The 24462-nt window shown below is 38.3% G+C and overlaps 2 protein-coding genes across 7 annotated transcripts; both read right to left on the bottom strand.

Annotated features, from left to right (window-relative positions):
* Window positions 1–7887: 7887 nt before the first annotated feature.
* On the bottom strand, window positions 7888–10133 carry LOC130646104 (uncharacterized). The gene is made up of 2 exons (XM_057452243.1): window positions 8373–10133; window positions 7888–8124 (listed from the first exon to the last, which is right to left on the bottom strand). The coding sequence occupies exons 1-2, from the start codon at window positions 10131–10133 to the stop codon at window positions 7888–7890; spliced, it is 1998 nt and encodes a 665-aa protein (XP_057308226.1).
* A 4142-nt stretch (window positions 10134–14275) lies between these two features.
* LOC130645805 (uncharacterized) lies at window positions 14276–22875 on the bottom strand. Of its 6 annotated transcripts, XM_057451904.1 has the most exons (5): window positions 22720–22736; window positions 21773–21876; window positions 16838–17092; window positions 16425–16583; window positions 14276–15767 (listed from the first exon to the last, which is right to left on the bottom strand). In XM_057451904.1, the coding sequence occupies exons 2-5, from the start codon at window positions 21812–21814 to the stop codon at window positions 15624–15626; spliced, it is 600 nt and encodes a 199-aa protein (XP_057307887.1). In that variant the 5' UTR covers window positions 21815–21876; window positions 22720–22736; the 3' UTR covers window positions 14276–15623. The 6 variants fall into 6 exon arrangements, with proteins under 6 accessions (XP_057307887.1, XP_057307888.1, XP_057307891.1 ...); XM_057451905.1 differs by lacking the exon at window positions 21773–21876 and having other exon boundaries at window positions 16838–17114; window positions 22720–22875; XM_057451908.1 differs by lacking the exon at window positions 21773–21876 and having other exon boundaries at window positions 22720–22863.
* Window positions 22876–24462: the final 1587 nt, after the last annotated feature.

The following is a 24462-nucleotide window of genomic DNA, read 5'->3' as shown; positions in this document are numbered from 1 at the left end:
GGCATGGGGACCTTCATTCTGGCAAGATTACGACACATGTGGTACTACACGTAAAATTTAAAGATCGAGTTGACAAGGGGTACAGAACCCGTCATGTGTTTGGCAGATATGCCTAATACGGTGCTTGCGTAATGGGTAGCGAAATTCACCTGGAAATTCCAGTAGTCCAAGGCCTCTCCTGCCCAGCCCAGTTGAACGGGGTCATGAAGGTGGGTTGTTGGAACTTGGATGGCATACTTGGTACACTCGGGGAATACTACAGAGATATGTGATTCTGTAGACACGTAAAAGTCCTGATGTGCCAAGTTGTTTACGCTAAGTGGCCATTCTCCCCTATTGGACTTGTACTTTGCCTTGGGGTTGTACAAATAGATGTTCATCCTTTTCTTCTAACAAGAAAGGGATGAAGCAACTCTATATCACAGATATCGAAAAGCCTACTATATTTGAAGACTACCTGGGACAGGACACGAGGATAGCTCTAAAATTCATCAGTATTCGACCTGCATGGGTCAACCTGTATAGCAACAACGACGTTACCATTTGCACCCGGATCGAGACCATGAACGGTTTAAACTGGATAGAAGATATCGCGACCATTGTCAACAGCCAAGCAGAGGATAAGATTAAACTGTTTTTCCTGAAAAATGGACTCTGCATACTCCGTGTTAGTGACGGGTACACGGTGGGGATTAACAGACCGATGCAATAGCTCTTGGGCCTACAATATTACCCTAGTAAGAAGTACTACACGAGCGGTGACCACGATGTATAGTACAGGACCAACGTCTATATTCGACTACGCCTTGTTTGTCCCCAGTTGGATGAAATGATGAAAAATCCAAAATTTCGGCGTTGCTTCCCACTAAAGAGCTAAATGCCTGCGGGGACATGCTGACCTGGAGTTTTGATACCCCAATTTACCTAACCTTGAAGAGCTTAACAGACAGAAAGGAGTTTATGCTGACGGACGAACATCGCCATAAGAGAAATGTATCCTTCACCGGAATTACGATGCATTAGCTTATTGAATAAATGAGTGATATCAGCAAGCTGTACCCAAATTTACCGAGTGCACCTGCACAAGGCGCCGATATTCAAGATGAGAGCCAAATCTACAGACTCGAAAAAATTGATGATATTGAAAAGTATCTGCGAAATGAGATTAAGGAGCGGGATAAGCTTGCGAAGAAGTTTAAGATGCATGGGAAGTGGGTACGCTTTTGTGGCCACAGTCTGCTTGTTGTGAGCGTAATTACGTCGGAGCTTGGTATTGGGGCTATAGCCTCAGGCCTAGGGGTACCCCTTGCTATAGCGATGGGAGGACTGACGATTGCAGCCGACATTAGGGCAAGCAGGTCTAAGGAATGCTTCAAGAAGGCTTGGGGTTAAGAACAGGAAGCATGAGGGTATCAGGAAAGTAAATTGAACTCTATTGTTGATCTCATATCAAAGGCAATGGAAAACGGTGTGATTAGTGACTACGAGTACAGCCTGATTAGCCGGGAAAAGGAGAGCTATATGTTGTTAAAGCAACAGATGCGCCAGCGTTTTAATCGGATCTTGAATTGCATCAACGAACAAGAGCGTGCCCAGCTAGCTGCTAAGGGCAGGGATGAAGGGACGAAAGAGATGCAATGCAAGCGCTATGTAGACTCCCCTCCTAAATACATCCCTTAATTTAGTATATTTTATAGGTCTTGTATCGCCTATAAAATATATGGTTTTTTAATCCTCACTCAGCAACCATTCCTTTTTGAGTTCTTTGTACCAGCATTCTGTAATATGTAGCTGGGGGTAGTAATTTTTACATTGAGAGATAGAGAAATGTTCCTTTTGGTGCAGTCGCGTGCGTGTACAACAGTGACTTCACAAGAAGTCCCCGATCATCCAATATTAAGTGGGGAAAGTCCTTACCATGTCAGACCATGCCTAGCAGGGTAAAGTCCCTAGTAAGTAATGACGTCATCTGTAGAATAAAAGACTCCAAATTTTTCGAGCGCAATTTCCCATAACATTCTACGCGCATACAGGGGAAATTCCCTACTGATACTAACATTCATCAATAATCAACGCATGCGCAGTAAAGACACGCTATATATAAAACCATTTTTCATAGACCTATAAGACCTATAAAATATATTTGAGCCTTTTGAGGTTTTGAGATTGAGGTTTTTTTAAAACGTCTTGTCTTCCTTCCTCTGTACCTCTGGCAACTAGCTGGGCAAGCTCTTGTTCGTTGATGCTGTTCACGATCCTATTAAAGCGCTTTCGCATCTGTTCCTTCAGCAGCATACACCTATCCTTTTCCCGGCTAATCAGGCTACACTCGTAGTCGCTGATTATACCATTCTCCATTGCTTTACTGATCAGGTCGGCAATGGAGTTGAATTTATCTTCCGCAAGCAGCCTTATGCCCTCATGTTTTAAGGATTTAACACGTAACTGTTTAGAGGCGTTCCGGAGACCAGCTTGCCCTATTCCGGCGGTACAGGCCAAGGGGACCCCCAAGCCCGAGGCCATAACCCCTACCCCTAGTCCCGACGTAACTACCCCAACGCCAAGCAGTCCTGGTCACAGATTTTTTTAAGCCTAAAGACATGTCCTTCATCCTGCATATCACCTTGCGCAGGTGCACTAGGCAAACTCGAATAAAGTTTGCTTATATCAGACATCTTTATGCTATGAGAATACGCATCGTGAGACCGGTGAACGTAACTTTCTTTCATGATGGTAGACGTCCGTCAGCATAAACTCCAAACGATCAATTGAACTCTTAAGTGGAAGGTAAACAGGAGTGTTAAAACTCCAGGTAAGCATGTCCGCCCAAGCGTTTAGCTCCTTAGTGGGGAGTAAAGCGAGAATTTTTGACTTTTTCCCATCCAATAGGCAGTCTTTCCCATCCAGCTGGGGACAAACGAGTCTTAACCTATGGTAAATATCAGTCCTGTATAACCTATCATAGTCACCGCTTGAGTAGTATTTTTTGCGGGGTCGTAAGGTAGGCCCAAAAACTCCTGTAGGGGTCTGTTAATCATCACCGTATACCCATCGCTGACACGAAGGCTGCAGTAGCCAGATTTTAGGACGAACAGTTTGATCTTATCTTCTGCTTGGTTATTGACGATACTCGCAATATCTTCTATCCTATACAGACCGTTTATAATCTCGATTCGGGTCACCCTCTAGTAAGGTCCCACCTTACGTATAGTAACTCGTTATTACTATACAGATTAAGCCATCCAAGTCGAATACTGATGGATTTAAGAGCTATGCGAGTGTCCTGCCCAAGATAGTCTTCAAATATAGTAGGCTTCTCGACATCTGTAATACAAAGTTGTTTCATATCCTTTTGTTTTAAAACAAAGATGAATATCTATTCGTACAATCCATCGGCAAATTACAAAAGTAATAAAGAAGAATAGCCACTTGGTATAACCAACCTGGAGCATCAGGACTTGTATGTATCGACTGAGTCCCATATTTCTGTGGTATTTACGGAGTTAACCAAGTATGCCATCAGGGTTCCAACAACATACCTCGATGACCCCTTTCAACTGGGTTGGAAAGGGCAGGCCTTGGACTATTGGAATATCCAGGTCAATTTTGCCACGCACTGCGCCACAACAGCCCTAGGCATCTGTACCAAGCACATGACGGGTTCCGTACCCTTTATCAACTCCACTTTGAAATTCCATGTCTATTATCACATGCGTCGTATCCTTGCCAGGATGAAAGTTCCCATGCCTAACGATGACGGTTTTGAGCAGTATAAAAAACCCTATTTCACCTTGGGATATGCCCAGGTATGTCGTGAGTATGGTGCATATCCTAACGCCTTGTACAAATTCAAGGCATTCATGTGCTCATTGAAAAAATTTGAGGCCATGGTCCAACGTCATGAGAATATAAGCCACGGCATCAGCGAGTTCCAAAAAATACTGCAGTATGCAAGGACGCCGGTAAATTTCGCCGTCATGCATGGCGTAAAAACAACCAATATCTGCCCTTTAAAAAGGGGGTGATTTTGATTGTGGGTTAGAGCTTCGATGGTCTCTGTGTTGAACTGCAACGAAATCTTTCTAATATATCAACGTAGGCCAGAGGATTTCACTCGAGAATCTTCCACGTCCTGGGGTGTTCCAATTTCAAATACAAGCAAGCATGTTTGGATTTTTTCAGATCGGCTTTGATTTCTGACCAGTCCGGGATGAGATTCGTTTCCTCGTCTATCATCCTCATATCTGAGCGCTCATTAGAGCAGCATAAAAACAGGGCCTTTTTCTGTCTCCTCAGATTCTTGGGCAGGGCAGTATACGATTGGGTTATGAGCCATAAGCTATGGCTTCTGTGCCTACCACTGATAGCAAGCTCAAGCAGAGATTGTTGACGCTTATCGAGGTCCTCGTTAGCAATACAGTCGTCGACTACAAACAATATGTCCTCTCCTGCCAATAATAAGCACAATTTTTGGATCCATTCAAACAGATCATTTCCGGAGTCAATCAGGAACACATATGCGTCCTTCCATAGCGATGCCCTGTCCAAATAAGAAGCATTCCACCGTATAGTTGGGCATAAAATAACTATGTTGTTGAAGTGCTTCTTATATTCCTGCTCGAGGAGGTTCAAAACAAGTTGTGTCTTGCCACAAGACGTCGGGCCTGTAAAGATTGCCGTGCGCGGTTCCTTCACGACATCCATTTTATTCTTATAGTTCGACCACTTTCGATCGTAAATTTTGGGGTATATGGCAGCACATACCGAACATATTAACACACATCCGTGATTGTTTACCAAAGATCCTCGGCAGGTAGGGCAGAGCTTGGTATTTTGAGCCTTGTATTCGAGGGTAGTGGAGTGTATTTTAATTTACCCTGGAGATACCGCAGTGCCTTGCGGTATCTCTCAACGAGCCTTTCTTTCTCTTGACTATCACCGATAAGTTTGGTATACTGAGGTATAATGCCGTATGTTATTAGGTCATAGAGAATCAGATAGTTTTGATCCTGCTGAACCTCCCTAATTTCTTTATCGATAGTAAGTGGGTCTACTTTGTGTTCAACGATGTCGTCCTTATTTTTAACAGCCCGCCTCTCCTTCGCTTTATCGAGACAACCTATACAGGTCTTGGTCCGACCATTCCCCTTGATTTTAAATCGATCGAGGGATAATAATCCTTTACATGTCCTACAACATTTGATGTCCACTTAATATTATATATTGGGCCCGCTCTAATGCTTTCGCCACATTGGCAAGCGTTGGAGAACTAAACGTTTCATCGTATCTGAAGCGTACCTTATTACGTACATGTAGTTCAAAATTTTCCCACGTGTACCCCTCATTAAACTGGGCTTGAATATGATCCTGTAGGAGGATTAATAACTCACATAAGGGTTGCATGTAGATACGACGTCTAGGGTGACCTTTTAAAATTCTCCCGAGATCAAGGCATGGAATGCATGTTTTTGTAAGACTTTTACCCTTTGCCTTGAAATGATCCAGGGGAAGAGATTTTGAACACACGAGACATTCTTTCTCTTCCATAATTCAATTTTCCCCACGGGCAAGCAGAAATGATATAAGGCGGTGTACTTCGGAGCTATTAACGATTTTTTCTACCACCCTTGTTTTATCACATACTCGTCGAACAAAATTGCTGCAGTCATATACCCGGCAAGTTTAAGACCGTCCTCCATGTCCATCTTAGCACCCGGTCTGGAAACCCCCAAGGGCTTTTTTTCACCCATAGCGATAAGTATCGTGTATGACATGAGCCTGACGGACTCTCATAACGCATCAATAATCATGGTTTCCTTGGGATCCATATTTTCATCATGTTTGCTTGCCATTTTATTAGGTGTTATTTCTTAGCAAAATTTCATTGCATCTTGAAGGTGTCAATATTTAGCTGAGTTTTGACATGTTTGCCCTGTTGGGTCTCTGGTGCGCCGCCTGTGTGGTGTTTTGGGATTCATTCTTACCCCTGATAAACATATACCAAACCCCGACGCCTATCCCAATATGGCCAAACTCTCGATTCCATAAAGCTATACATCTGTTGACTTGGCGGAACTTGTCGCAGGTTCTTTATCATCCTGTGAAGGTTCTTTGCCCACGTTCTTCTTTAAGTCGACCGTTCGGTTCCATTCGGCAAGTCTCTTGCCAGTTGTGACACGACCCTCGTTCTTCGGTGGTTTTGTTATAACTGTCTCCTGTTGTTTTGTTCCTCTTCATTTATCTTGTAGCACGGTATCCTTTGCCGTATCTGCCTCCTTTACCACTTCCTCCTGTTTCTTCTTGCTCATATGCCGAGCCGTATGGCCCGCCACAAGTAGTGGGGCTAAACACCTCCCAATGGTGCAGTATACGAGTATTCCCAAATCTGTCATAGAGTCCCGGATTATGGGTTCTTCCTCGATATCTCGACGTAGCTCGTCAACAGAGTCAATATCCACAACGTTCGAGACCATGCTAGCATACAGGCTTATAAAATGAGTAGACAGTACCCTAGCGGTTTCCCCCCCCCCCTCTTGCAATTCACGTTGTACATACTCTGCATGGACCTTTTCAATGGTCTCCTCCTGGGCCTTGCTGATAAACACTTCCATGCACTTCTTTGGCAAAAGGTGCACTTTACCTTTGCAAAGAGCTTCCTTCAAAGCCTGACGCTTACTGGGCGGGGTTCCACATGTTCATATTCCGCAGTGCAATATTATACGTTGATATCGAAAAAGTACGTAGGCAATCAGAGCATACGGTAGGATTATAGCGACTAGCGTGCACACCTCCATTCATTCCCCGGTAAACGCTAGCCGGCAATGGCCTCTGGCAAGCGCCGTAATTTGATCGGGTTGTACGATACGATTGTCGTCGGCCATGTTAAGTGCCAATTTGTACATCTCTTGGGTATATACCTTATGACCCTTGTTTTGTATCAATATCTGACTTTTGTAGATGTCAAGGCCCTCCTCCAGGCACCGCTTGTAGTCATCGAAGGTTATTGATTTTTCGTGACACATCGCTTCACACCATTTGCTTTCCTGTCACCGCCTCCTTTTGTAAGCATATAGCTTGGCCCTTAGGGTGACGAACTCGGTCATGATTTTGTCACCTAATTTTTCCTTCATCAAGCCCACCACCTTCTTGTTTTTCCCTATAGGGAGAGGCCTTTCATCATCGGTATTATAGGCACTTGTATCGAAGCGTGCCTTAACATCGTTAGCGCTATCCCTGTAAAAGTTGTGTGTTTGAATGTGGTATACGAACGAGTCCGTGTCCATGTAACAGATCTACAACTTGCTACCGTCCTTGGGCTGCATGTATTCACAATGGAATTTGTACATGACTATTTTTGACATATCCAATATAGCCTGGCCTATATACACCGGTTTGTTCATCTTGACCTCGGTCTTGTTCATTTCAACGCCTATCAGACGCTTGATGAGCCTTCTTCTGCCCTTGAAATTCGGTTTCATTACGAGTTTCGTATACTTTCCCTCGTTTTTAACCAGCTGGATATTGCAATGATTTTTGATATTCTCCATGGTCTTGCCAAACACCGAGAGGTTCATAAGTTTATAGAAATCCTTCTAGAACTCGTTCTTCGCGGTTGTTCTCAAATCAGAGTTGTGATAGATATAGCCCGCCAGCCATGCCTTCTGGTTAAACCAGATAACCCTTCGTATTTTCTCTAATTTAAGCCCATGTTTTATGGCCTCATTTAATGCCCTAATATGTGCTATATATTTCCGCTTATCCTCCAAATTCGGTGTCCAATTTCTCAACCTTGTGGGTCATCGTGCGTTCAGATAGGAACGGTAGCTCGTTGTGTTTATCATGTAGCTTTTTAGGGTAGTTGATATCAACCTCCAAGATGTATCCATGCTAGCTCCCTTCAACGAGCTTCTCGATCCGCCTTTCGGTGAATGCTTCTACGTTCGATACCCTTTTAAAGCCGTCTGTGGGAAGGTCTTGACGCATCGCCCATTCATACAGGTTGTTCGCATCGAGGTACTGTAGATGGGAGGATTCAGCCTCTGAATCGTACTGGTCTCCCATGTACTTATTGCTGGCTTTGGAATACCGGTGTACGGCATGGGTTTTACCTCCCTCGATACCCATCTGGAACATGAGGAGCATATTGGGATATGTAGGGAGCTCTAACCTAATGCCCGTAAATTGGAGTGCAGTCTTTCATGCCAAGCAGGGTGCACTGCAAAAATGGGCGTAATCAAGGCTGTACTTGTCCAAGCAGATACCCCGAAATGTCCCGAAGACGTCAGGCAATAACAGTACGTCTATGAGCAGGTAAATGTCGTGATAGTCTCCCATAGTCCCCTTATCACCCTCCGGGTAATGACATTTCATACCTTTTTAGCATAAGCATAGTCCCTATCACTTATACCCTTCATATTCAGCTTGCTGTAGAAGGCCTTCTCGGGAGGCAGTTTCACCTCTTCAAATCGCCGCCATCCATCCATGTTTTCATAAGGGTACACGCTTTTTCTCAGCATCAGTCTGAAGACATCATCTTTGTCGATGAACTCTGCCATGGATGGTACATTTGCCTTTACCCGGTCTCGATTAAGCTGCTTGATGGTACTCGAGTCGCAATTTTTGCACCAAAACTTTGCCATATATTCGGCGTCCATGCTCTGGAATTCAAGACAGGTATCCGCACATTGATGACACTTCGTACCCGCAGCGTTTGTACCAATAAGATTTCTTGCCAATTTGTCCAGGCTTGAGGCCATGAATTGGCAACTATCGATAAACCGCATCTCTATGGTCTTGTACTTCTTGCCATCACCATATCCCATACCTCCAAGGGGTACCTTAATTTTCACGTTAAAACTGATATATTTCTCGGTATTTTCGGCGATCCACCCAATGTTCTGGATGTCGTACTTCCCGCCTAATTCCCTTATGAGGAGATGGGCATCATACCCTGAAACGGCATGGAAGATGACAGGGATGTGGCTGGGTATCTTATAATTCAAATTGTAGCTGTTATGCGCTGCCCTTCTATACAGACCTGTATAGTGGCAGTGGTCACTGACCTTACGGTTATTCTCATAGTTATCAAAGCGTTTTAGGCAGATATGGCAGTGCGTGGTCTTGTCATGTTCCCTTTTTAGGACCTCTGTTAGGGGCTTCATGTCCCGCTGCGAGTAGATATTACAGAGACGTTTCACCTCATCCTCCAGATGGTTAACGAACCTCGTCACATAGTCTTCACCCCTGTAGACTGTTAGGGGATCTGGTACATCCACATAGGCAAATGTACTATATGTGCACCATCCAGATGGTACATGCTTGTTAAGCCTTTTTATCTTGGTATCCCTTGTATCTTCTACCAGGACTAGCAGACTCTCGAAGTCTGCATAGATGGCAAAGGGTACTTTCAATTGCTGCTGTTCATCCCTATAGTAAAGCCATTTTTCAGCCTCATTTGGCATCGTAATTTTAACAGCGTCATGATTGATGCAGTACCTCAATTCAACCGTGGGAAAGGCCTGTAGGCAGTTTAGGCAATTGTGCATTGCATTCCTATCCTTCGAGGTCTCCTTGCCCAGGAGCCTCGATAGACTTTTGACCGCCGTATAGTGGGTCTTTTTGTCATCGGTGATAAGCAATAGATTCACCGCTTTGGTACGCCCGTTTTGCACCGATCGACGAAGGATATTGATCTTCTTTCCATGTATATAGAGGACGTTCACCACAATGTCGAAGTTATTCGCCTCAAATTTGTATGTGCTGTTGTTGCTGGTTGGAAACTTTATACCCTTCCAGTTATAAAGGCCCACATGGGGCCTCAGCTTTCCGATCCTTTGTGGATTTTTTTCAATCTCCTCATGATGTAGGGATGCTATAATGGCCAACTTGAAACACTCCTCATCCTCATTTTTTGGGTTAATAATAGCCTTTCTGGAGGCTACCCATTTGGTTAGTTCAATACACAATGATCCTTTTGTTAGCATCATTTTGTGAAAATCTGCATCGAGGTATAGGATTTTAGATATTGTAAAGCCACTCCGTGGCAGTGCAGGATTTTCTACACCTGTTTTGATTTGGGCAAACATCCTATCCAGCACATCGTCTACATCGCTGCCCTGGAATACCGAGGCCATATTGCTATGAAAGACCTTCTTCACCTCAATGTACTCATCGTTAGCCCCCTCTAGATTTGACGGCTTCTTCCACATAATCCACAGTGACAGCTGTACCTTTGCCGACCCCATATCTTCTACCTGGTCCCCAACCAACGTTTGGCCGCACCATCCCCATATACCCGTCAACTTCGGCCCCTCCTATGCCGGGGATTCGAAAACTTCGGAAGGTCCTGTGGAGATCATGCTTATGTTCTTGTGGGGTATAGTCCTGTCCCGGCTGTTCAAATAAATAGTCTTCCTCGGCATCTTTTTCTACCTCACCAAGGAGTGTAGGCCTTGTGTTGACTGTCCCGTTATAGAGATTCATCGCCGTACGTTTAAGGGTCGCATATGCACTCTTGACCCCCTCTTTTATAGGTTATAGGGGAGAGCATTCACAAGCCGGTTATAAAATCCCTTAATTCTATCCATTACAACGGAACGATTTTTAGACAGCTTCTGTTTCTCGAAGATGTCCATCTCGGATGCAGGCAATACCCAGTTGTTCCATCCCTGATTTTACCCCCGATGGTTGGACGGGTATTGGCCATCTCCTGTCTCTCGAAGACGTCCATATCCTCTGATGTTATAGGCCTGACTGGTTTCTGTGATACATTTTCCAATAGGGCAGCCAATTCAGTATTGCGTAGCTTATATTACCCTGTAAGTCCACGGGTTTTTGCAATATCGCGTAATTGTTTGACTATGTATAAGTTCATTTCTCTTTATTATATAGAATTTTTTTGTTTTTTCCAAAGATTTCATTCGGCTCGACGTAGCGTGTCTTTACTGCGCATGCGTTGATTTTTGATAAATATTATTATCACTGGGGAATTCCCCTGTATGCGCGTAGAATATTATGGGAAATTGCGCTAGAAAAATTTGGAGTCGTTTATTCTACAGATGTGGTCATTACTTACTAGGGACTTTACCCTGCTATGCATGGCTAGGCATCGCATGGTATGGCATGGTAAGTACTTTCCCCACTAAGTCTTGGATGATCGGGGATTTCTTGTGACGTCAATGCTGTACGCGCACGCGACTGCGCCAGAAGGAACATTTCTCTATCTCTCGTTGTACACCGATGAAATAGCTAGGATGGCACTATGGCACTGACTTGGCAGGGTTCATCATAGGGTACTGGTATAACATAGAATTTGTTCGTGATTGCATCCTTGTAGTATCTGAGCTTAGCGTTCACATAATGGTCCTTTTTTATAGGCTCTGTCGTCAATTGCTCAGAAATCAACTCTTCAATCTTGGACCAGATTTGGCGATACTTCTCAACCCAATCAGGGTACTCTTCAAAATCGAGACTCATTGCTGGTACTGCATTGGCGTTATATCGGGTGACCCCATGTGGGGACCAGATTTTTGGTGTTTTTACCTCGAGTGCTACCACAAGGTCCCGTGTATGGTATCCTACTATATACCGTTGATCCTTACCCCCATTGGCAGGAATGGGATCGGACACTGTTAGATAGTCCACGTTGATATCGTTAATGTCTGTGAAGGTAGCAGCAAGTGAGTAGAATAATCTAGGCTTGACAACTCATAGGATCTTTTTTTTATAGTAATACGAAGTGTATGTGACGGTCATAGTGGATATCGTTATTTTGCTTTGATGTCACCGAAATTTTCTTTAAAGTTGCCAAAAAAGTATGTCTCAAATGTTCAATTTTCTGACGTTACGGCGCTACGTCAATAAAAATACTTTAACGTCAATATCCTTTATTAAATGAATGAAGCCATTACAGTGCACCCAAAACTTTGAAGCTAAATAACTCGAAACGAGGTGGTGACGTTAATGTTCTTCCACCACGTGGGTAACTAGGCACCACCTAGGACCAATTTGGGTAATTTTCCTAAACCTAGGTCCCCAAATCCGTTTCGGAATGAACGGGTTGATGATGTCATTAAAAAACCTTCAAACCCTAATATCTCTGCAACTGTTTGTCAAAAGTACATGATTCTAAGTACATCATCATATACATTTTCTTGATCAGCACTGTAAGCTTACACAATAAAGGCAACGTGATAACAAGGTTCTAATTTTTTGAGGGTATCTATCATTCTCGTCAAGTACCCCTTCACAATCGTTACAAAGCTCCATTTACTCTATAGTCTTCAAGACGATCTTCTAGGTCTTTAATCTTCTGTTCAATCTCTTTCTCCCTCTCCGATTCTTGTACTAATGCCAGGGCCATGAGGGGTAGGGAGATGCTGATACCAGTCATAAAAGTCATCAATGCTGTAGTTCTAAAGATAATGAATTGTGATTGACAGTTGACGCACATTTATTATGGTATCTTACAACGTGTCTGTAAGATGACTCATTAATTTCACATGTTGTCGCGCATGTCTCGTTACACGTATTTGAGCACCTCGGGATCCTTTTCAACGGCTTTATTGCACATGTCTTGCGTTTTGAACCGGTCCGGTACGTATTGGAGCATTTCGGGATCTTTTTCAACGGCCTTGTTGCACATGTCTTGCGTCCTGAGCAGATCCGGCACATATTCGAGCATAAAGGGATATTTTTTAACAACTTTGTTACACATGTCTTGCCCCCTGAGATGATCAGGCACATACTTGAATAGATGGGGATGTTTTTCAACAACTTTGTTACACATCTCCTGCGTCTTGAACTTGTTGGGGACATGCTCGAGCACCCAAGGCTGCTTTTCAACAGCTTTATTGCACATGTCTTCGTTTAGAAACAACTCTTTTATTATAGTAGTATTATATTACAACTATGTTGTAAGATAACATTGACTTCAAGCCAACCCCAACAATTTTTCAAGAACTGGTTTTTCATCCTCCGGAAAGCACCAATCGATGTCCCTATCTGGATGCCAGGCTACTGGACCTAGCTCCTCCTTAATTATAGCCTTTTCGGATTTCCTCTGGCGATATTCTTTTCGCCATCTAGCTCCAATTGTTCTTTTTTCAACATTGTCCCGTGACAAACCAGTCAGGCACATACCGGAACAGGCTGGGATGCTTTTCAACGACCTCATCGCACATGTCTTGCGTCTTGAATTGATCTGGTACATACCCTAGCAGCCATGGCTCCTCCCCAACGGCCTTATTGCACATGTCTTGTGTTTTGAACCTGTCGGGGACATACTCGAACATGCCATTATTCATTATAACAGCCTTGCTACACATATCTTGGGTCTTTAACTGATCCGGCATACGGGTTACGACGTCGGGATGCTTTTCAACAAACCCATTACACATATCCTGTGTTTTGAACCTGTTTGGTACGTGCCTGAACATGTTGGAATCATCCTTAGCGGCCTTGTTTCACATATCTTGGGTCTTTAACCGATCCGGCACACGGGCTAGGACGTCGGGATATTCACCGACAGTCTTGATCCATTTTCCCTGGTTTGCAACATCACGTTCTATACATTCAATTAGATTCTGTTTGCGTTGCCTATAATACCCTGTAAGTTCATGGCTTTTAGCGATATCACATAATTGTTTCACGGTATATGTGTTCATTCTATTATATACATAGTTTTTTGAAAAATGGTGCTCTGGCATTTACTCAATTTCTTGCCGAGCATGTTGGGATTTTCCCTCTACTTGCTGTTAGGGACTTACCCTTGAATTCCATGGCTCAATTTCTCATGCCTATCAATAGATATTTGTGCAATGAGGCGTGACAAAAAATTGTGACGTCACAAGCAAAAATCTGTATGATATTTTTTAAGAGACCGTGGCCGTGGTTTTTGGAAAAGCCTAAGTATATTCCCTACACTATCTTTACTAACACTGAAAAAAAGATCTTTTTAACAATTAAACTGCAACGTTAAATGGCAGATTGACCGTTAATTTTACCAACCGCGTACGAGACATGCATAATTTTAATTACATGCCAGAACATCAGGATTTTGTTCCATGCTTCCAGCCTTAACTAGAAGCTGTGTGTTCCACAGCTAATTAATAAATAATTCGAACAGGAAATAATTTACTTAATGTTGCAAGGTGCGTAGCAAGTCGGAAATACAAAGTCAGCTTTGACATCAAGCAAGGGCAAATCTAAAATATGAAAAACCTGTGGACGGGGTTGTCAAAACTTTCTGTACACTAACACCATTGTCTATTTTATGTGTAAATACAATGTTGTTTATTTAAGAAATTTATATATACATTTCCATAACAAAAACTTGTTTTTGTGTTTGTGTTTCCCAGGTATAAAATGTCTAGTGTATATTGTTCCCATTTGAATTCTTGATTTTTTGGGATTTTGCCTCAAAACGAGGAAAAACCGGATTTTCGGGCAATTTTTGAAAATGTGTTATATAACTTTTATTTAGCTTTCAGAAACTTCAAACAGAATGTAAAACTTCGCTGTGGAACTAAAGCAATTAAACTTTAAGCAGATGGTGGTATTTTGAACAAATTTTAAGCTTTCGTTGACGTCACAGAAAATGTGCTGACATAAGCAAAAATTTATAGCTGTCCTTTTGTTCCTTTTGTGACGTACTATAAGTGTGCCAAGTTTGATTCAATTTTTTGCCCCTCCCCCCTCGTCCATAATATGGGTTAATAGGGTTAAGGAACTATTTAGGTACAAAACCAACTAAAACTACTCACGATCTCTTAAAATCGTTGATATCAGAAATTATTGTAGCTAACTTCTTTTAACATTTGGAATAGCCCAGGCCTTTTCCAGCTAAGAAACATAAAATAATAAAAAGTTAAGAAAGAACAGCTAAATGATAAGGTTCTTTCTTTCCATAAATTTCCATCTACTCAACACTACAGAAACGACCACATCATATTACCGGGTTGACAATATATTTTTGATCCAGTCAAACCCACATTTATCAACATTCGCATCCAGTGTTTTGAAAATGACACCACGATCACCGCCGGGAGGAAAGGGTAAATCGACATATTACACTACTTCGTACGTGTGATTAACATCGCACGTATGATTACCATCAAAATGGCTACATAAATGGAATTCCATGCTGTTAATTTTTAGAAAAAACTTAGTATACTTTGGCTCACAGACAAAAAACAGATATGGGTATCATAATATAGAAGAAATGTAAAGGTTTCATTTTATTACAGAATGAGATTTACTTCTTGTTTATATATTTATTTTTGTCACTAAAAAAGAGCTACAAAAATTCAAACAATGAATACTATCTGTGCACTCCAAAATGTTAAAATAAAGTTTCGATAACAAGCCATTTACTATTCTACAAAACAGAGCAAACACGCGCTACATTGATATTTTTTCCTTGAAATCTCTCTTGTGGAGAAGGATTTTGTACTTCTCATCGTCCAATAGTTTGACATTGGCTAAAATGGTCTAAAAGGTTTGACATGTTGAAAAATTAAATTGCGCCAAAAAACAAAAAAAAAAAAAAAAGAATCTTTTTTCGTGGAAAAGATATTCTTTCTACTGGAGTATGATTTCTTCTAATCACAAACTTATATTTATGTTTAAGAGTTTCTTAGCACGTTTCCAACGATAATGAGTGGTACCAAAATAAGACCACAAATGATAGCTATTATGGCGTATTTTTTTGCGTCACTAGACGCTACTTGGGCTCGACGGAAATCTCCTGCTGCCATTGCACTGTTAACCTAAAATGGTAATAATATTATTGTACAAATTGAGAAAAGTGTCAAATCATATTCCCTTTATTAATCCAAAAAAAGGAACAATAAATATGGAACAGATTTCCGACAATAAGTCTTATAACACAAAACTATTTTGTTACACGTGGAAAGAATGAAATGTTAAAAAGTATAAAATCAATAAATGACAGCAAGCACTGTGGTCCTTAAAACAGTGATTTTTAACAGATTAAATGGAATAAAAAGACTATTACACGTTGTTAGCGTATCCTAGTAGGAGTACAATTTTTGTGATATTTGTTTAAGAAGAAAACTCTTTATTTTATCGATTGTGTGATTTCTCAATTTACGCGCTAAAAATGAAGGATAGTTTAGGAAAATGTAACATGGCTTTATTGAAGTGCACAAAGTGAAACGACGTCGCGAATTAAGAGTTACATCACTTGGTTCTTGTGTTTAGCTTTAGCCGCAATGGGACCCGTGTGTATAAAACATTTTAACCGTTGTCAGGAATATCTAAGGTGTTTTTAAATACAAACAGGAAATCATCACCACTCTTTTGGATGATTTTTTAAAGATTTGAGTAGAACCTTTATTAAATTAAAAACGTTTCTTAATTCTATTATGAAGGCTTTATTTTTTTTAATAAATAAGAAGGCATACCTCGCTTGATTTAACGATTGCAGCGATACCTATTGGCCAACAGCAGCATAAACAAGCAAACCAGCTCAATGCAGCATAGTTTTCCACGTAAACTGGAGCTTGCACAAAAGCCTGTGGTTGCGAAACTACTACAGTTGTTTGCGTATTGGAGGCAAAGCCCTATAAAAAAACAAAATATTTTCGCTTGATCCTTCATGGAGAAGAAAAATGGTGCAGTTTAAACAAGTAAATAGGTATTGACTATGACTACGCAGCTTGCTCAATATGACGTTTTGATATTTTCAGAAATTTACATTCCAAGAAACAGCACATATATTAAAAAAGTCATATTTGAAGCCACAAATGAAATTAAATGTAAATATCCTTTAACATATTCTGTCTTACAAAAATATTGGAATGAGTATATGACGCACCTGCTCCTGTCCCTGCATGTATTGTTGCTGAGGTTGTTGCGCAGGATAAACATATTGCTGTTGGGGATATTGTGAAGAATTTTCAGGAAGATAGGGTTGTGGTTGTTGTTGCTGCAGAGGATAAGGCTGTTGCTGCGGAGGATAAGGCTGTTGCTCTGGAGAATAAGGCTGTTGTTGCGGAGGATATGGTTGTTGTTGAGACGGGTATGATGCATCAGTATAACCAGGTGGTGGTCCACTTTTTTCTTCCATTTTCTGCAAAAATTGGAGGTGTGCGCTATATGAAATTTTCAAATTCTTTTATCACGATATCAGGAAAGATTGAGAAGATAAAAAATGTATAGGTCAATAAACAGTCGATGAATGCTGACGTCAGCAAAGTTCCTGATAAAAGTACAAAAAAAATTTCCTTTGAAATTTGTATACCCTCTGCCTTCATCTTATAGATCTTGAAACGCTGATCAAAAAAATGTATAGGATTATGTACTTTTGATAAACGGTTGCAGACATTTTAGTGATTGAAGGTTTTTTGTTGACGTCATCAACCCGTTCATTCCGAAACATATACCTGTTGCCTTCATTGTATAGATCTTGAAACGCTTAGCAAGAAAATGTATAGGATCGTGTACTTTGAATCGGTTGCAGAGATATCAGGGTTTGAAGGTTTGTTGATGACGTCACCAACCCGTCCATTCCGAAACGGATTCGGAGACCAAGGGTTGGGAAAATTATTCAAAATGGTTCTAGGTGCATTCTCGTCCCCAGAGCTCTTTGAGGTTAAAACCTTATAAGTAGCTCTGGACATGTCTGGTCACGTGATGAAAATATGCCATTATATGTGGCATATTTTTGTGACTCGATTACCTGATGTTGTGCTTGTAAACTAGCCGTTTTTAATTTGATTTATCGTTTGTGGGGACCCAATTGGGTTTGTGATTAAGCCTAATTTAAGAAAGCGGATCTGAAAGTACAGTGGGAGATCCCGAAAAGAAATTTAATTTGAAGATTCTAAGTCCAAAGCACTTATATAAATTTTTAAAAAACGTTTTAATGTTTAAGCTACATGTAAATCTGAAACTGATTTACGTAGTCAGTCTCTGTTTTGTAGCTTAGGTGGTATTTTAGCTATAGCTATATATAGCTAGCTATGAGCGAAAGTCTCACTGTACGTACAAATTTAGCATACTTATTAGCTAACTATTTATCCAGTATATTCCCGTTTTCAATCATGAGCTTATATTTTTAATCATAAGTTTAACCAGAGTGGCTTCTACTACTGTAAGACTACAAAAAGATGCCATTTATCTATCTTTAGCTATATAGAAATAGCTAGTTTTTTTCTGTGAAAACTGTTTTGTTAAACCAGCCTAAAGCTTGATTATGTAAGATGGATTGACCCATTTATAATTAAGCTAATCAGCTGGCATGAAATAGACCACTATTAAAAATGTCTTTGACATATATAAAGCAAGCCAACTCTCCTAAAGCCAGCTGGCTCGTTTTTCAACTCAGGATGAGTTGAATTGGTGAGCTGACTCGATTCATATAATATCACTTGGCAAGCCAGTGTCAGGTTGAAAAAGCAAAAACATGCATATATTCTTATCAGTTTTATTTTGTCAAGAAATAAGAGTATTTTCTGTATTAAGGGAATTTAATTAAAGCAAAGACAAAAACCTTGGATTTGAATTAGCAAACCATTGGTAGCTAAACCAAACACTAATTGACAATTTTATGTGTATTGTGCTGGTTTGTTTACACCTACTTTTTTAAAAGCAGAACAGTATATATAGATCACTTCCTGGGTTGACTTTTCGAATAAAAAGTGATTTTTGAAGCAGGTTGATCTGCCAACTGAGCAATACGACCTGCATCGTATAATGAGGTTTGTGATACATCATAGATTGTTAGCACAGAAAAGTTAGATTCGATAACCGATGTGCAAAATTTTTGCTTTTTTCTTGGAATAAAAGGCATGAAAATTTTTTTTGTTAAACACTTTTGTAATCAGGATGCCATAAAATAAATAAAGTTTGTAACAAAAGGCATTTTTATAAAAAATTACAGTTTGAATAATTTTTTAAAAGAAAAATGATGAGAGAAAAATATTTTATTTTTATTTATATAATTTTTTAGTAATGGAATGTTTATATCACACAAACATTTTCATCTTGTTTTGTAGAATTTTCTTTCTGCAAATTTTTTGAACGTAATTTTGCAGATATCAAAATAAAAAAAAAACATTATCCGAAAATTATTTATAATAACTTTAGTATTATGTAAGAGCATAAATTTTTGTAAAAGACAAAAGATTTGAAAAATTTCTACTTTTGCGGATGTTAAAAAGTAACGCAATATACAATGTATACACTTTTGTAAAAAAGGAAAATAAGGAATATAATGAAGACAAATTTTTATATATTTTTAAAGAATCCATCAATAAAATCTTAAGTCAGACCCAAACTATGTTTAAGGAAAAATGGCTATATCTTATATCTTGCTACAATTTAAGTGTTTCTCAGATTTTCTAATTTCGTAATTTTTTTTATTTTTTTATTAAAGTTTTGTTTTCTTCAATTTTATTTCATTAAAATTCATATACTTGTTGCACAGTCATTCTAAAAGTGACTTAAATCCAGCTTTTTGAAAAAATATAATATATGCTTTATATTGTGCTAAACATTTTCTACAATGCTATTTTTGAAGGAATTATATTACTGCCACAATAGTCGGTTCTTACACAAAATATATAACTTTGGCGAGAATGCTTCTAAATTTCCAACCTAATAAGACTCTCAGTATTTGAAACTTGCAAAAAGCTTATGTTCTTAAACCGAGCTTATGTTCTTAAACCGGTTATCATTGACGTCACCACCTTATTTGCAAGTTATTTGGCCTCAAAATTTTAAGTGCACTGTAATGGCTTCATTAATTTAATATGGGATACTGACGTTAAAGTAGTGTTATTGACGTCGCGCCGTAACGTCATAACATTTAACATTTATGAGATACTTTTTTTTCGCAACTTCAAAGGAAAATGAACTTAACCACTTTTCCTGTTACAAACAGACATACACAGTCTCTGTATTATTATAAGAGATTAAAGAGGGATTGAATGGTAGTTAAGTTCGCTTCTTACGAGCTAACATAAATAAATCTTGTAATAGAAGAGCAGCAAATGTCATAAAAATCTGAAAATCTCGTTCCTACATACCTTTTAGAATTAAGAAATTACGCACGAAGGCAAGGCTTGTTACAACAACTCCGAGCGCATCGAAACAGTTTTATGCTTTAACTACTTTTTGAGTTATGAGAACAATTATAAAATAGAAAAAATCTGATGATAAGCGAAAACTTAATACCAGTATGACGTATTTTCCTGGTTTCAACAAAACTGTGAGCATTTTTAAAACACATAAATAAAAAAGTTCCCAAAATTGAAATAAAAAGAAGTAAAGTTAATGTTATGCTTACTAATCTTCAAACAGTAAAAAAAGACATACCAATGTACTTTGATCTGAAAGAGAGTGATCTCTAAAAAGTTTATAATGGCTCCTAATTATAATGATTTATACCGGATTACACAATCAATAGGAAAAAAAATTTAATTGTCCACAAATAAATGAGGATGACTTGCAGATATGGACAGAGAGAAAATGTTTACACTTCCCAATTGTAGAAAAGCTTTCATGCATCACGTTCTACGTTGCACTCTTTATACGAAAGGAATAAACCACAAAGCGTCTAATAGTTTTATATTTTCTTCACCTTTAGTTTAAAAATTTTTCTAAGTTGTTTTGAAGATTAACACAAGCAGTTACATGCTTCACGCCTTTAACTTTCAAAACAATATTAGCAATGTACAAGGTTTAAGTTTTGTTTCAAGGATGTGTTAAGACATGTTTATAACGGGGTTGTACATAATAAATTTTAAATTCACACTTTGATGGTTAAATTGTGTAACTGGATAATATTTCTAGCCTTAATTATGTGTTAATATAACGTTTCAAAAGTCAAAATATTTGTTTAACTATTTTTCTATTCTTTATATCGTGTTTTTTTTGTCAGAAAACATTGTATTAAATAATCACATTTTAAATAATCCTGCCTTCTTTCTGTGATTAATACAAAACTATATTTTTCAAACATTTTTCACAAACCTGCATCAGGATTTTGTTATCAATAGGTAAAAATGTAGACACAACGCATTTTATCAACTGAAATTGCAGAAAAAAACTTACACTTCCTCCTTGTTGAGTTATGTTGTGTATAAAATCCTCTTGTATTGTTGTATTACTTGAACAGTTCGTCAGTTGACTATATACTTATTTTTATGTTGCGTCAGGTTAAAGGTTATAAATGTCATTAATATAATAATACGTAATAGGTATAACTATGTCCTAATATTTGTTTCTGAACGTTACAGATAAAATTTTTGGGAAGTAGAATGGCAATTGAAACGTACAGGTAATTAACACTGCTATAAAGAACCTCAAAAGTGGCATTAGTTGGTTAACAAAAATATAATTTAAAACGGAACGTTTTGAAAATTAAAAGTCTATGCATAAAACTTCCCCGTCAATTTTATTTGATGTTGTTGTTTGCCTTGTTGGTACAAAACTTATAGAATTATTTTCAAGAACTAATATTTCAGTTTGTGCCATTATAGAGTTACGTACATAAATCCTTAATACACTTTTTCAAAGAGCTACCAGCGGCGAACGTTTAAAATATTATGGAAGGAGAGAGAACAATTTTAGCTAATAATTGTTTCTTTTATAGTTTTTTTATAACCACCTAAACATAGCTAGCTAAGTTCCTGCGATTTGTTACAGATAAAATGATATTAAATTCTGTGTTTTCAGTAACCTTGACTTTCGGAGAACACGTTAAAAACAAAAATTTGATGATAAGATGCAATAAAGTAATACTTACATGACTATTGTTATTCTTTTCAACACCTCTGAAGATCTGCATGCTTTAAATATCCAATAAATAACCAACTTACTTAATGCTATGCTCTTTCTTAATCCTTACTCCTTCAAGAGAAGACACGATATTAAAAATCTTTTAGATGCACATTTTGACCTACTCAAAGTCCTTTCTCACATTAAAAGAATAAATAGGGGTTTATACTGAATTATATTATTAATAGCGAAGAAATGTTTATTGTCCACAAAAAAGGATGATTTAAATGGTGCAGACAAAGTTAAAACTTTATATTTCCTAGTTTCGGAAATAAACTTTTAGATTTTTATTCTACATGTTAACTTTGTTAATGAGACCAACATGCAAGGAAAGTCTTGGCAGTTTTTTATTTTCTTTAAAACTGCTTTTAGGTTGTTTTTAGATATGTTCAGAGTTATGCACGAAAAAAGGCTAAACGTGCAACCGGAAAATATTGTATATTTTTTAACTTTAATTGTAAACTTTTCACAAGTTAGAAGTGTTCAATCTTATATACCTTTTACCATTTTTTACAGACAGCATTATTTTGAATAAAATAATTTTCTCCTTCTCGTGAATGCTAAAAACTGAACGTGCTTTAGAGATGTTTATAAATACCTGAACATGTAGATAGACATGTATTTTATAGCTTGAAATTAAAGAAAAGATTGATTGACGAGTAAGTTTCTCAATTAAGTTAAACATGAATCACCCTCTTCACACTTTTCATACTTTAAATAAGTTATGCAGAGGCCTTCGATGTTTTGATATCAAAGACATACATAACTTGTTTTATTTTTCTGTACTGGAAGAGAGTATTTCAGTTGAAGTTTAGAATGCATTACTAACATGTTTAAAAAGTGACCTGTGTAAGTCTATTTGTAAACAAACAAACAAAAAACAAACAAACAAACAAAAATTACAGAACTACTCACCTTTCTTTAAGAAAATTTGAAGTCTACTTTGTTTTAGCTTTCTAATGTAATCTCGTACGTGCGTAATAAGTGATTTTATATTCTTTACCCGATGTGAAATTAATTAACATTAATCATAGCCGGTTCGTCACTCCTTTAAAGATTATAATCGTCGTAATTAAAATCATGCATAATGGGTTCATTTCTTTTGAACTTTTTTAGCATAAAAGATTTCAGAATTTTTTGCAGTTAAGGAGAAGCTTTTGTAATAGTTGTCAGTATCAAAGGATCTTTTTATTAATGCTATAGGTCAAGTGAATAAAAAGTAGCTGTGTAATAAAATGTATGTAATTACAATGAAACATATCTTAAATTTGATTTTCTAGGAGAAGATAGATATATGATATACTAAGAGAGCATTTTTTATATTTAAAGAGCAAAATATAAAAAAAAATTCTTATTGGCGGATTTGACAGAATTTTTTCGTGAACAAAATCAGTTTTAAAACTCTCTGTAATCTCTTTGTTTATATTGTTTGCGAAAGTAAAAGAGCAGCGTTTGCGGAGTAAAGCAAAGCGAACCGAGTCGAGTCGAGCGAAGCCCATTTAGCGTTTAACCGAGTATTTTTTTTTTTTTTGCTATTTTTACCATACTTAAATTTGATAAAAGTGTTTTTCACTCGATAAGTCAAACTCCCACAGTTCCAGTTATCCCAAATTTTTTCCTGCTTACTCTACGCTCTGGGAATGAGGTGGCTATTTTTAAGAACACTGTCCCATTCGAAAATATCTTTTGAATAAAACTGTGAAAAACAAAACAAACTGAAAACATTTTTGCGTTGTTCATTTGAGTTGCGTAAGTTAAGTTGGTGTTAACTACGCATTCAATACGTCACAAAGAACAACAAATGGTGAAATTATATAGCAAATTATCATATGTTAAATAAGGTTAGTAGTTCAAAAAAAGTTTAATTAATCTTTGCTAAACTTTTATACTTAAGACACAAGCCAGAAAAGATAGCTTTAATTTGGTCTACAACTTTTTGTAATTTCTGATAAGTATGGATTACCTGGATAAATGAATTGAGATTTTTAGCGGTCTTCTTTCGACTGTTCTCACTCGTATAAACAGTAAAGATCAAAAAATCTTTTACTATGACGCGTACTTTTCTCTAAACGATATTTCAACAATGATGTTGTTTTTACTGTCTTGTGAGTGTGACTTTTAGACGCAGGCACGGCTCGGTTTGTGACGTAATGTCGCGTAGAATATTTTCACGTTTATTTATTCCCTAACCCCTTGACTGCATAAATGCGTTATTTTGATTTGTTAAAAAAAACAATGAAATATAATTATATGTGACGTTCTCGTTATATAATAATTAAGCCCGCATGGTCTGTGATAAAGTTTCTAGCGCTTTCTCTTCTTTACAAAAATCTTCACAATAAAGTTCGCGCTGCGAAAGAATTTTTTCCTGCGCAAGTTAGTCTCCAGTCCCTTTGTTTGTTTTAATTGTACAAGGGTGGAAGCCTATGCTTTAAGTTTATCTAGTTGGGCATCATTGCGACAATCTTAATTAAGTTACCAGGGGGTGGATAAAATTGACAAACTCTGATTTTTTAAAGAAAGCAGCAATGAACCCTCTCCTTCTGTGAAAACATAACTTTGTTAATGTACAAGTCGTAGATAATCGTAGTATGAAACAAAATAGAAGTACAAAACAAGATTTTTCGATGCCTATATCTCCCACGAGAATGCAATCTG

The sequence above is a fragment of the Hydractinia symbiolongicarpus genome, chromosome 5 (genome assembly GCF_029227915.1).
Source record: "Hydractinia symbiolongicarpus strain clone_291-10 chromosome 5, HSymV2.1, whole genome shotgun sequence".
Classification (NCBI taxonomy): Eukaryota; Metazoa; Cnidaria; class Hydrozoa; order Anthoathecata; family Hydractiniidae; genus Hydractinia; species Hydractinia symbiolongicarpus.
The sequence above is the reverse complement of the archived record's forward strand: the minus strand, read 5'-3'. Positions and strand labels throughout refer to the sequence as shown.